This window comes from Macrobrachium nipponense, chromosome 43 (assembly GCF_015104395.2).
Source record: "Macrobrachium nipponense isolate FS-2020 chromosome 43, ASM1510439v2, whole genome shotgun sequence".
NCBI lineage: Eukaryota > Metazoa > Arthropoda > Malacostraca > Decapoda > Palaemonidae > Macrobrachium > Macrobrachium nipponense.
In genome coordinates this window covers 44,514,729-44,528,556 of record NC_061104.1, presented here as the reverse complement: position 1 = coordinate 44,528,556, position 13,828 = coordinate 44,514,729, and the positions used below count along the sequence as shown (strand labels likewise).

Here is a 13,828-nt window from a genome sequence, read left to right as displayed (position 1 = left end):
ATAGTGAAACATGTTAAGCCACAAACATAGTTCAATATAGACTTCACTGTACATAGTTACATGAATAAATTTTTTACTCACATCAGGATCGAACACAGGTCTATCAATTGAAAGATCAGACCGCTTTCAATTGGAAGACAACCGCCTCAGTGACGTGGTTGGTATGGTGTTGGCGTGCCACCTCGGTGGACGCGAGTTCGATTCTCGTGCATTCCATTGAGAGGTGAGAGATGTGTATTTCTGGTGATAGAATTTCACTCTCGACGCGGTTCGGAGGTCACGTCAAGCCGTTGGTCCCGTTGCTGAATAACCACTGGTTCCAGGCAACGTAAAAACACCATACAAGAAACATCTGAATATCAATGACTTATTCGTCCTTCATAAGATAAATCAAGGATAATCCTGTACTGCAGAAGTTGTCCACTGAATCCACTACTGGGTATTCCTTAGCAAAAGGAGCAACTACTTACAATGTGCTACTTCTTTTGTATACCTTTAATTCATTCTCACAGGTTCCTTGTTGGACGAGTGGTTTTTGGGCTCGGCTACCAATCCGGTGGTCCTGAGTTTGATTCTCGGCTCAACCAGCCCGGAATCTTAGGAATTTATTTATGGTGACAGAAATTCATTTCTCGATATAATGTGGTTCGGATCCCACAATAAGCTGTAGGTCCCGTTGCTAGATGACCAATCGGTTCCTAACCACATCAAAATATCTAATCCTTTGGACCAGCCCTAGGAGAGCTGTTAATCAGCTCAGCTCAGTGGTCTGGTTAAACTAAGATATACTTGCTTAATTCACTCTCACACTTCCTGCTGCACACTTTGGTCCTCGCATTCCCTCCCTTCAAGACAAGATGAACAGCTCTCCCAGGGTTACTGGCCCAAAGGATTAGATATTTTGACGTAGCTAGAAACCAAGTGGTTACTTAGCAATAGGACCTACAGCATACAGTGGGATCCGAACCACATCGCAAAATGAATTTCTATCACCAGATATAAATTCCTCTGATTCCTTGTTGGCAGAGTGGGGAATCAAACCCGGACCTTCAGATCAGTAGTCGAGCACGTAACCGACTCGTCTAATGAGGAACTACCCTCCATTCTCTAACACGACCAACAATTTACAAACAATATTCATCGGGACACTTACGATGGCAAAATGAGCATTACTTTGCTATTCATTTTTTCCCTCTTCTGTCTGTCTGTCTGTCTATCTCAGAGTAGATTCATATCAATAGCCTCTACATACATATTTTCCATTTGCTCTCAGCATGCAGTTCTTCATTGGACGAGTGGGTTACGTGCTCGACTACCGACCTCAGGGCACGCGTTCGCTTCCCCCTCTGCCAACAACGAATCAGAGGAATTTATTTCTGGTGATAGAAATTCATTTCTCAATGCGGATCAGATCCCGCAATAAGTTGTAGGTCCTGTTGCTAAGCAACCAATTGGTTCCTAGCCAGGTAGAAATATCTAATCCTTCGGGCCAGCCCTACGATAGCTGTTGGCCAATGAGCTCAAGTGGTCTGGTTAAACTAAGACATAACTATTTTGCTCTCAACATTTACAATACTTCTCCATGAAAGAGTGCTGGCTCTACAGGTTCTCCAAACAAATAATAATAATAATAATAATAATAATAATAATAATAATAATAATAATAATAATAATAATAATAATTTTTATTTCAGCTAAGGCTAAATACTACATGGAATATACAAAATATAGATAATAACTTACACAATCTAGATACATGAAATTACCGCCAAGTTCAGGAGAGCTGAAAGACTCCCGTCAGAAACAAGCAGTGTTTTTTTTGCACGTATCACACAAGATCAGAAAAGCTTATTATCCCATCATCATAAAATTATGACATTACCAAAAAATCACGGGTCATTTAAAAAAAAAATTGTGGGGGCGCCTATTTCGAAAACCTTTTGGTCACACAGGACTTGATAGCCTGACACTGTAAAGGCCACATGTGGTGTAAGGCAGGACACCCCCTATGGCACTTTCAGCTAAGAGGGAGTTCGAGTAGTTGGTTAGCAAGATAGGGATTTAGAACATAAATGAGAGTAAGTGCAAGGATCAAAGGATTGAAACTGGGAAAAGCCACATGGTTGTAGTAAGAACGGGAATAGTGGTCAAATACGAGGCTAAAAGGTGGGCGGAGCTAACGGTGGAAGGGACTGCTGCCTTTCACATAAGTAAAATAAATAAATAATGCACACAAGAACTGTTGCGTCTACCACAGATTTTGAGATAATGCTAAGAATATCTATAGAGTTTCAAACTGCATTTTCTCTCTCATGTAAACTGATCTCTCTACATTAAGTTTTCTTTGATATTCATTTCAGGTTGTTTCCTTTATCCGGTCACTTACGGGATGAGCAGTCTTCCGTACAAGATCGCAGGTAACGGCGAGCATTTCGTAACAGTCAACCGCATCTTCAGAGAAAACGCCGTTTTGATCTTCGATCAAGGCGGCGAATGTGTTGTAGTCTTGGGACAGACCTTGAAAGAATGTACAATTAAATACACGCATTCCAGGAGCGTATGTTGGAGTCAATTGTTTTCAGCTGATGATGGTAAGCGTGATTACCACACATGGTGAAGTAAATTATAAATTCGAAAATAAAATGACCAAGCAGGAGGACAAAACTAGGTAGCGTTGTGACATAACTGTTAATCATTCTATAAGGCAGCAAACAAATCATAGTCTCGTAAGTTCCCTCTGAACCCTTTGTATGATCTTTTTTTTTCTTTCTTTCTTTCTTTAAGCATATCCAGATTACACTACACTCGTCTTCCGACGTCAGAAAGATAGACTTACCGTGTACAGGAGAAACTCACTGGACAAGGAGATAGTTTTAAACGCAAGCATTGAAACGCTGACTGTTCTGAACTGTGGCATGGCCCATCAACATTGCTTTCGACTGTCCTGGGAGTAAGTATTATTATTTTTTATTGTTTTCACTTACTCGGGGAGTAAGCCTACAAACTACCTCGTGTTGTTGTTGTTGTTGTTGTTGTTCTCGTTTGGGGATAGGAAAGCCCTATGGAAGAGCATAAAAGGGTTTGACAAAGGTTTCAGGTTGAGTTAAAGATACAGGAATTTAAGGAGAGGATATTTATGATTTATTTATTAGAATGAAAACGTAAAAAATAAATAATGTGCATATTAAACGGTAAAGAACAATTATTTCTTAATAAAATACGGCATAGTTATTTTCATTTTCGTTGGTGAAACAACAGGCTATTTGACCGTAGATTTTAGCATGCACCCTAAGTAAGCTGGATGTCGGATCACACCTTGTTTTTTCCTAGGGTTCAACGCCACCGATGACACGCGCCTAAATAGACATGATAATGCACACACATACCGAAATTGTCTTTATTTTTTTACTATAAGGCGTATCCAACATTAATAGCAAAATTCACAGTCCTGGCACTCAAAGAAAGTAAAGTCCTCTATTTTAGTTTTTTATTAAAAGAAAACTACTGAGATGGCTATAATCAAACATACCAAGTTGCAGCCCTCTAGCCTCAGTAGTTTTTATTTCATTTAAGGTTAAATTTAGCTATGATCATGCGTCTGGCAAAGCTGAGACAGGCAACCACTAGGCCATGGCCGAAAGTTGCATGGGCTACGGCTCATACATATACCATTAGACCGAGACCACCGAAAGAAACATTTTCGGTGGCTTTGAATATACACTGTACATCAGATTTCTTCGGCACATTTTTTTACTATAGTAGAATCACATCAACCTTGCATCTGATGTCTAGGCCTATCCATTACGACGCTCCTGATTGGCTGTTGATAAGCCAATCACAGGACTGGAAACTCTCAGTCTCTCTCGAGAGTCCACATGGGCAGGATGTATGTTCCATCTCTCCTGAGGGATACTTTTGAAAGACGTATCCCTCAGAAGAGGTGAAACTCACATGAAGTCTCTCGAGAGACAGAGTTTCCAACCCTGTGATTGGCTTATCAACAGCCAATCAGGAGCGTCATAAGGGACAAGCCTAGACATCAGATGCACGGCTGATGTGAATCTATTATAGTACTAGTCTCATTGAGAGAGGGAAAAAAAATTAAATGATAAATATATTTGTTTTTAGTATATATATATATATATATATATATATATATATATATATATATCTATATATATATATATTATATATATATATTGGGGGTCGCAAGAACAAGAAAGTTTGCATAACTATCAAAAGATGCAGGAAAGTTCATGCTATTTTACTGCAAGCAACAGCTTTGACTGCATCACTCGTGTAACCATTTTTTCAGAAAAAAATGTGTTCTTTCTTTCCAGGTTGCTACAGCTTTGAAAACGCGTCTGTGCCCATGTCTCTCGAAAAAGGATCCCCAAGAACCCTCTCGATCTATGGGAGGTTAAAACCATCAGCAGACAACAAGATTCTAAAACTAGAAGCCAGGGGAGAAAACGACGAAAGTGTCCCATTTGAGCTGGAGGAGCAGAACTCTAAGTTGACTAGTGATGACTGGTCCTTATTGACTTTTACAGCTAATGTGGTTCGCACGAATACGTCTGAACCTTATAATCTGACATTGACCGTAGACTCTGATTGGAAGATAAATGGGTACAAGACACTTAAATTACCAACCACAAATCTGTATCTAGACTTCAGCGGAACAGCCAACGTCATGTGGGCATTAACTTGCCAACCTGGCCGAGAGGCTTCAGTGCCCGAGAATGATTGTTCAGTGTATCGACAATTATGTGAGTACTTTTTGTCTGTTAACTATGGCGATAGTTTAAGTGAACATTAAATTAATTTTTTTATTTATTTTCATCTTTGTTCTCATCAGATTCCAGTTTTATGGCAACCTGCTGTTCATTTTTGTGTTTTTTCGACCACTTAGCGTTCGGTGTTGCGCTTTCAATGATGGGACGGTATGATGCATGAATTGATAATTAATAACTTTTATATAAAGTAAACATGTCGTCGCAGTAACTATCTTGATTGTTAAGCCTCCAAAGCTAGATCCATTCGATTTAACCAAACCTCACTTGCCGCTCAACTCTCACATACAATCCAACCCCTTACGCAACTGTCCTGTTTTCTGCTCACAGTGCAGTGGTCAAGAAGGAAGGCGGCGCTCACTCTGGTCGTTTGGGCTTCACTTATAAGATTGCACAAAGAGACTTAGCGTGAAGGGAATAGCCTGCGGAAAACACATCAAAATTATGCAAACCTATCTAGCGATATATATATATATATATATATATCTATATATATATATATATATATATATATACATATGCACCTATATACCTATGTAAATAGATAGATAGAGATGAAGATTTTGTCCTGTTTCCCCACAAGCTATTCCCTTTACGCAAAGTCTCTTTGTGTTCAAAGCCTTCATTAATCTCAAGCCACTTATATTTTCTCCAATATATTATATATATTGAAATAAAGGAGTTGTACAGAAATAAAAGAGTTGTATGGAATTAAAAGATTGTACGGAATTAAAAGATTGTTTGGAAATAAAGGAGTTGCATGGAAATATAGGACTTGTATAGAATTAAACGAGTTGTACGGAAATAAAGGACTTGTATAGAATTAAAAGAGTTGTATGGAAATAAAGGAGTTGTATGGAATGAAGACGACCACATTCCATTATGTATTTTGGTTACCGTAGCCAACAGGAGAGAGAGAGAGAGAGAGAGAGGAGAGAGAGAGAGAGAGAGAGAGAGAGTGAGTATGTAGCGCTCTTTCTGTTGGCAAGACTGTTGTTTATGGTAACCAAATACATAATGAAATGTGATGGAATGTGGTCGTCTTCGTGATCCACGTCTTCTCCAATAGTGCATCCTACCAGCAGTATCTCTCTATTCCTGTCAGTTGTCAATCACTTGTTTAATTCCATGCAACTCCTTTATTTCCATACAACTCCTTAATTTCCAGACAACTCCGTTATTTCCATACAACGCCTCTATTTCCATACAACTCCTTTAATTCCATACAACTACTTTAATTCCATACAACTACTTTAATTCCATACAACTCCTTTATATCTGTACAACCCATTTTATTTATGTACAAACCCATTTAATTCATTACAACTCCTTTAATTCCACACAACTCCTTTAATGCCATACAACTCCTTTATTTCCTTACAATTCCTTTAATGCCATACAACTCCTTTATTTCTGTAAAGCTCCTTTATTTCTGTAAAACTTCATTATTTCTGTACAACTCATTTATTTCCATACAACACTTTTATTTCCATAAAACTCCTTGAATTCCACATAACTCCTTTATTTCCATACAATTAATTCAATTCCATGCAACTCCTTTTAATGTGAAAAAAAAAACACACACTTTAGCCCTTCCCTTTCCTCCCTCGTTTCTGGAAACGTAGGTTCTTGAAATCTTACCAAGTCAACGAACGCCTCATTACTTTACAAACCTTTAAAACAACATCCTATTTAAAGAAAGGCCAAGTTTGTGAACAGCAGGTCGGAGTTATAGAAGATTCTAGCATTCTCACGGTCAAAGACACGGGACGGGGGGCGGGGAAGAGTTCAATCTTGGTTGGGAACCCTTTTAGTCTCTCGACGAGCAACAGTAGTTCTGAAGCTAATCATTTTCCACCAGGTATTGTACCCCTGTTCGCTCTCGCGATTTTAGCCACCGCCCTGTTCGTGACGGCCTATCTCCTTTATAAGCATTGGGATCATCGGGAAGCAGTGACGTCACCATCGCCAGGTACTGCAGGTAAGACTACTCATTTATTTTTCCCCTCTTGGAGTGATATGGAATATTCCAGTTCACTTAGGAATGCTAACGATGAAAATATAGCTTTCATTTCTGCTCAACAAGGAATCAAGCGCTGCGATACATAGAAAATACAATTACTCAGAATTGAATTTAATTGAATATATATAGAATTTAGGCCAGAGGCTGAGCTCTGGGACCCATGAGGTCATTCAGGAAAATGACAGTATAAAGGTGAAAAGTGTGACAGGATGAAAACCTCGCAGCTAGAAGAGGGTTGATGAAAGTAAGATGGAAGAAAGTGAATATGAAAGGAGGTACAGTAAGAGGAACGGAAGGGGTCACAGCCCTGGGTTGAAGGCAAGGCGCGCTACAAAGAACTTCAAGTAATGCCTACAGTGCATCACGTGTGGTGTGCTGACAACACTACCCGATTGTGTATGTGAATAATTCAGGTTCTGCTCACTGTAGAATGGAACGCGCCAGCTGCCAGCTACAACTCGGGGATTAAGAAACAGGAAAGTGCCTCAGTGGCGTGATCGGTATGGTCTTGGCCTGCCACCTCGGTGGCCGCGAGTTCGATATTCGGGCATTCCCCTGAGGGGCCAGAGATGTGTATTTCTGGTGATAAAAGTTCACTCTCGACGTGGTTAGGAAGTCACGTCAAGCCTTTGGTCCCGTAGCTGAATGACGACCGGTTCCATGCAACGTAAAAACACCATACAAACAAACAAAACAAATGAAGAAAAAGGTACTTTCGTTCCTACTATGCAATCGAAATACCGTACTATGCAACAATGCAGTTTTCGGTGCCCTTTCATAGCAGGTTTCAAAGAGCAATCTCCTGTTTACTTAACACAGTTCCCGAGACCCACGATTATGATTACGTTGACCTAACGGCGGTCAGCCAACTAGCTGAGGGAGGGCGATTCCGGGCAAGAAATGGCTTGGAGAGGCAACCTACTACCAGGTCTCCAGTGGCGACTATCAACTCTAGTGCCTTTGATCATGATGGAGGTAAGGGACCTGTTAATCAGGAGTTTTCTTACGGCACTGAGTTTGCGATAATTCGCGCAGTCATCACAAAGGTACACGTCTTTTTTTAATAATAATAATAATAATAATAACATAATAATAATAATAATCAATAATAATAATAATAATAATAATAATAATAATAATAATAATAGTAATAGTAATAATAATAATAATATTGACTGTAATAAATAGTAAATGTGACTGTATTACCCTTGCCAGCTCAAGTCATATAAATGACAAAAAGAAAGAAAAATGTAAAAATATATATATATATATACGAGAGAGAGAGAGAGAGAGAGAGAGAGAGAGAGAGAGAGTTGATGAGCAATTTCACTTTTGAGATCCAACAGGCTTCTAAGATAGTTGGTTTTGTAGTTTAATGTCATTTACAACCTAGCTAAGGCATGGAGGGGAGGGGGGGGTGACCTTACCTTACAGCTCGTTCGGGTTTCCCCAGGTCCCTCAGTGTGAGGCACCTCTAATGTCTACCTGAAAATTGCTAATAATGCATCTTCCGGTGCATTTTGCATCTTCCAATCTTGGAAGGTCTGGGATGCAGCTTAGAGGGGGGCCTAGCCAGCTTCAATTCAAGAGCTTGCCCCAAGCCCGGAAAAATAAGGAAGGTGGTAATAACGAAGGACATCATCGTCCTTCAGTAAAACTCCTGACAAAACTTGTCATGATATGGGCCGCTGATGACAGAAAGAAACATCTGGTGGAGTATCGTTAAGAACAGCGGAAGAACACCTAGTGCAGCAGTTACCAGGCTTTTTTTAGTACGACCCCATTTCAGCATTTTAACCTGTTCAGTGCGACCCCCACGAAAATAAAATAATATATATATATATACTTAAAACAATATAACGTGGTTCTGATCCCACAATAAGCTGTAGGTTCCGTTGCTAGGTGACCAATTGGTTCCAGGCCACGTAAAAATATCTAATCCTTCGGGCCAGCCCTAGGAGAGCTGTTAATCAGCTCAGTGGTCTGGTTAAACTAAGACAGACTTAACTTATTTGCTATAGGTAAGGAGCGGGTCCACGCCAGCCCACATGCCAGTCGTTAAACCTAATGGGAAGGGGACGGGGGGTGAAGAAGGGGATTGGGGATTGAAGTAGGCGTTACCCTCCACCTTATTCTGCAGCGTCGTCGGTTCCTTGAGGGATTGTACCCTGACTTGCCGTCCACTCAGAGGCAGAAATGAAACAGAGTTGCAGATCCAAGGCTCAATGGCAGCTGGCCCTCTCACCCAGATGAAATTTTATCTGGCACCAGCGTTCATTCCACATAGTACTTGTCCCAAATCAACTTTTCTCCAACCCAAATTTGCCTTAATTGACGCAGACGATCGCAACCACTACGAATAAGGGAACAAGAAAGCAGATAAAGAAGGAGAATCGAGGCGTGCAAGAGCATACAATAAATAAATGAATAAAAATGAAAAGGCGTAACCTATAAGAAATGTACTACAGAAAGTAGAGGAAGTCGGTTTAATTATGCATGAATAGATATTAGCAAAGCAACTGCGAAGTGAAATGTTTATCACGCAATAAAACTAGCTCAATCGCTTCGACGTTTCTGGTCTTAACCTCTCTCTCTCTCACAGCAGAGTTCCAAGTGAAAGCAGGAGATGCGACCCGTCAAAAGCTCTTGACGAGTGAGGACATCCGCCTTGTGGTAGAAACTGACATTCTTTTAATCACGCTCCTTTCGGCCGAGGGGCGTCGAATTGCCAGGTGGTCCGTCGAGCACATTCGTCGCTTCAGTTACAGCGACAAGGAATTCAGATTCGAGGCAGGAAGAAAGAGCGTCCATGGCACGGGTCTTTTCAACTTCATCACCACTCAAGTAAGTTGACGAACGATGCGTCCATTCTCGAGGTCAGTGGGGGGTATTTATGAAATTCCGGACAACTCAGATGAATGAATACTGCAACGATATATATCATTCTTGGCTAATGTATTAAAACACTGTTTAATTAACCAGGGAGGACAAATTCACAACCTCTTGCAAAAGCATGTGCAACTGCTCTCGGACCGAGGGGCAACAACAGGGCGTGAAGCCCACTGTCACCCAACCTCTGGACAAACACCAGCTGACGACAACGATGGCTATGAAATTCCGATTCCGCCGACACTTGCTGGCAACAACGATGGCTATGAGATTCCGCTGACATTTTCTGGCAACGATGATGGCTATGAAATTCCAATGACACCAGAGGAACACATTTACGAAGTCATTCCTGACATCCCATAACAACAGGGTAAGCATAATTATCTGACGTGGAAAGAAAAAATTATACTGTGAAATGTTTTGGAAGTAACTGCAATATAATCTGGAGAAACTCTGGGGTTTGCTTTAGTCTATAAACAAATATAAGGATATTTTCACTTGAAGGTAACTGACTGATAACAATCCGAGATTTATGTAATAGAAAGAAGCCCTTTTGTTTTAATATGAAGGCGTTAGAGTTATGTACTATTGGTGTAAAAGTAGGTCTAGGACAATGGTTTGCTGCAAGGCAGTCTTTTTCAGAGAAGCTCAAGGACAAAAGAGAGGGGCGTTAGGATATGGGATAATTAATGAAGCTGTGATGAAGAGAAAGGGCGGATCCTGGTAAATGTTTGAAAGACACATTCCACCCCACCCCCCTTCTGCAGTTATTAAGAAATCCCTTCGACTAAAGAACACATGCTCAACCATAACTTGACACTGAACTTCGTAACAGGGGTCGAATTCTTACAAGATAAATACTGAGCCTAGCTATTTGTATAGCAATGTCAAGCTATTAAAACCATATTTACATGATCCTGTTTGCGGTTAATTTTCTTTAGGAGTTGGGGGTTCAGGCAACTATAGTAGATTCACATCAACCGTGCATTTGATGTCTAGGCCAGTCCCTTACGACGCTCCTGATTGGCTGTTGATAAGCCAATCACAGGGCTGGAAACTCTCACTCTCTCTCGAGAGTTCACATAGGCAGGACGTACGTTTCACCTCTCCTGAGGGATACTTTTGAAAGACGTAACCCATGTGAACTCTGGAGAGAGACTGAGAGTTTCCAGACCTGATCTGACTTTCATTCTCGTTTCTCATAGGCGTGAAAAGGCGGTTATAATATGATTTCGACAACTGTGACTGCAGAGGATGTTACCATTCAAGAAACAAACGAAGCCCAAGAGAGAGGATTCCACTGCTCCAAAAGTGACAACACGCAAACTGAAACCAGTTATCACAGCATTTTTGAATCATAACGTTTGGAATGAGGAAAAGATAACATGAATAAGATGTCTTAACTGATACGAAGCCCCCATGAACCCTTATTTTTCAGTGGCTTACAAAGCATGGAAACTAACAACAACAATAACAGGGAATGGGAGAGATCGTCAACAGTGTCAATGAAAATTAGAATGAATTTCTCTCTGCAATATACAAGGTCATGGAAAATATTGAGTGACCTTTGGTCTTCTACGTGGAGAATTTGGCCATTTTCTGGTCTGCAGGACTGAGTAGCAAAATGGAAAAGTCTGTGAATTGAGCTAAATGGAATTTAAGGCCGAATTTGAAATTCAATCATTTTCCAATGTCATATTTAGTCAAAAAGGAACGTATTGATTGGATTACAGTAGGATTTAAAATGAAAGGAAAAACGTCAATGATTGCTTAGTCTCAGATTTTAAGTTAAAAAAAATAACTGATTGTCATTAGCATAGTCAAAACTAAATGCTGCAGATATAAGCAATGATTGATGATAAAACAAATTAACAGCAACATTTCATTAGTAGTATGAGCAACGTTATACAATCAGTAGGGTCTAAATGACAAATATAATGTTTAGTGTTAAAGGCTTGAATGACAATGTCAGTCATTTTCAACCATAGTATTGAAGGGCTATAGGAAACGACAATCATTTTATATCTGTAGGAAGGTCAAAATGAAATGTCATCGTGTCACACAAATATTAATGTGAAAATAATCAAGTAATTAGATCCAAATAAATCTTGGGGTTAAAATGACCTCATACTGATAGTATTGAAAGTCCAATTTAAAGGTCCTAATGAATTACTGGTATTTTTAAGGTCTATGTGAAAATGTTAAGTGATTTCATACCAATATTCAAGAATACAGTGAAAATATCATGCGATTACATACCACTGATGTTTGAAGTCAGAGTAAACTTGACAAATGATTCCATACCAGTAGTATTTGAAGTCAAAGTAAAAGTTAAGCGATTTTATAACGGTGGTATTTAAGGTCAAAGGACAACATTAAGTGATTTCATACCAGTATTATTTAAGGTCAAAAGAAAAAAAAGTCATGTGATCTCATGCCAGTAGTATTTAAGGTTTAAGTAAAAATGTCGAATGCTTTCATACCAGTATTACTTAAGGTAAAAGGAAAATGTCATGTGATATCATGCCACTAGTATTTAAGGTCAAAAGAAAAAGTTATTTCATACCAGTAGTATTTAAGGTGAAAGTCTTAGTGATTTTATACCGGTGGTATTTAAGGTCTAAGAGTGTATGAAAAGTGATTTCATACCAGTATTATTTAAGCTCAAAGGCAAAAGATTCAAGTGAAGTCATTTGGTATTTAAGGTCAAAGCGCAAATGAAATAATTTCATGTCAGGAATAGTTAATTTAAGAAAGAATGTTAACTGATTTCAAACCAGTAGTATATAAAGTCAAAATAAATCAAGTGATTCCACAACAGTGCTATTGAAGGACAAAGTGTTAATGAAAAGGGATTTCACATCAGTAGTATATAAGGTCACACTAAGGATGTCAATTGATTTTATACCAATATATTGAAGGTCAAAAAGCAAATATCAAGTAATTTTATACCATTAGTATTTAGGGTAAATGTGAAAATGTAGTGAATTCACACCACTAGGATTTAGCTAAGGTCCAAGTGAAAATGCAATATTTGAAGGTTTTTTTATGAAAAATACAATAAAAATGCAGTTTACACTGTTTTCAATACACCTTAAGCATTAAAAGTTGGGTTTTCTTAGGATTTTCGACGATGTTCCGGTTTACGACGCGTCTCAAGAATGGAACCCCGTCATAAACCGGGAACTGCCTGATTTCTAACGGCATCTGGCAAAATTCTGGTTAAGTTTTTTTTATCATAATCGCTTATTAAACTTTTCCTACATACTCAAATATATGTCTATATAATGTATAATCTACTGGTCAGTTTTACTGGATTCATATGTAATTGTAATAACAACAATGCCCTCATAACTTCCCGAATTCCTCGCGCTTTTTTTGGATGCGCTTGTTAATACAAAGCCCGAGATCCAACTGCAAGAAATATGAAGCAATTATGATGTCCGGATTGCTAGATGGAGGAAATGAACTGAGGGGCAGTACAAGAAATGAGAGGGATTGTATCTTGCAGCCGTAGGGACACTGCAAATAACTGGAGTAACGCATACAATTCACTGCGTGAGGTGCACTGACGGCACTAACCCACCACCCCAGCAGCATTGAGGATATTCTCTTCCAAAACAATTCACGTTTGTCCAGTGTGCAAAACTAGCAAGGAAAAGAAAAGAAGCCTGACGGCCAGGAAGTCACAGGAATAATAATTTAAAGTTAATGGAAGCCAGTTATGACCTCAACTCGAAAAAGCAAAACGAATAGATAAGGGTCACGAGTAGCTGAAAGAAAGAAGGACCTTTGACACTCGATTCAGATACTGTAAAGCTCTCAATGAAGACAAACAAACAAACAAACAAACAACAGATGATTCACAATATAAGAAGGCATTCTAAGGGTCGAACCGGAAAAAAATATGTAACCAAATAATTCCTTCATCAATGTGTTCCGATAGGTCCCTATAGTATTACCAGAAAAAAGTTATAACGTCCGGGGCTTCTAGCAAAATTTTTAAGGGGCAAACCCCCGCCCCCCGCCCCCGAAAACGCGACTTTTTTTAAAATTTTCTCGCTATACTCCTAAAAATGCACTTTATCAAAACCATTATTGTATACGAAATTAAAGTAGATTA

At 39.3% G+C, this 13,828-nt stretch overlaps 1 protein-coding gene across 3 annotated transcripts; it reads left to right on the top strand.

Annotated features, from left to right (window-relative positions):
* Positions 1-2,575: 2,575 nt before the first annotated feature.
* Positions 2,576-12,868, top strand: LOC135213704 (uncharacterized). 3 transcript variants are annotated; one of them, XM_064247807.1, is made up of 7 exons: positions 2,576-2,950; positions 4,341-4,769; positions 6,655-6,774; positions 7,636-7,791; positions 9,422-9,660; positions 9,799-10,075; positions 10,911-12,867. In XM_064247807.1, the coding sequence occupies exons 2-6, from the start codon at positions 4,373-4,375 to the stop codon at positions 10,066-10,068; spliced, it is 1,182 nt and encodes a 393-aa protein (XP_064103877.1). In that variant the 5' UTR covers positions 2,576-2,950; positions 4,341-4,372; the 3' UTR covers positions 10,069-10,075; positions 10,911-12,867. The 3 variants fall into 3 exon arrangements, with proteins under 3 accessions (XP_064103877.1, XP_064103878.1, XP_064103876.1); XM_064247806.1 differs by having other exon boundaries at positions 2,577-2,950; positions 9,419-9,660; XM_064247808.1 differs by lacking the exon at positions 7,636-7,791 and having other exon boundaries at positions 9,419-9,660; positions 10,911-12,868.
* Positions 12,869-13,828: the final 960 nt, after the last annotated feature.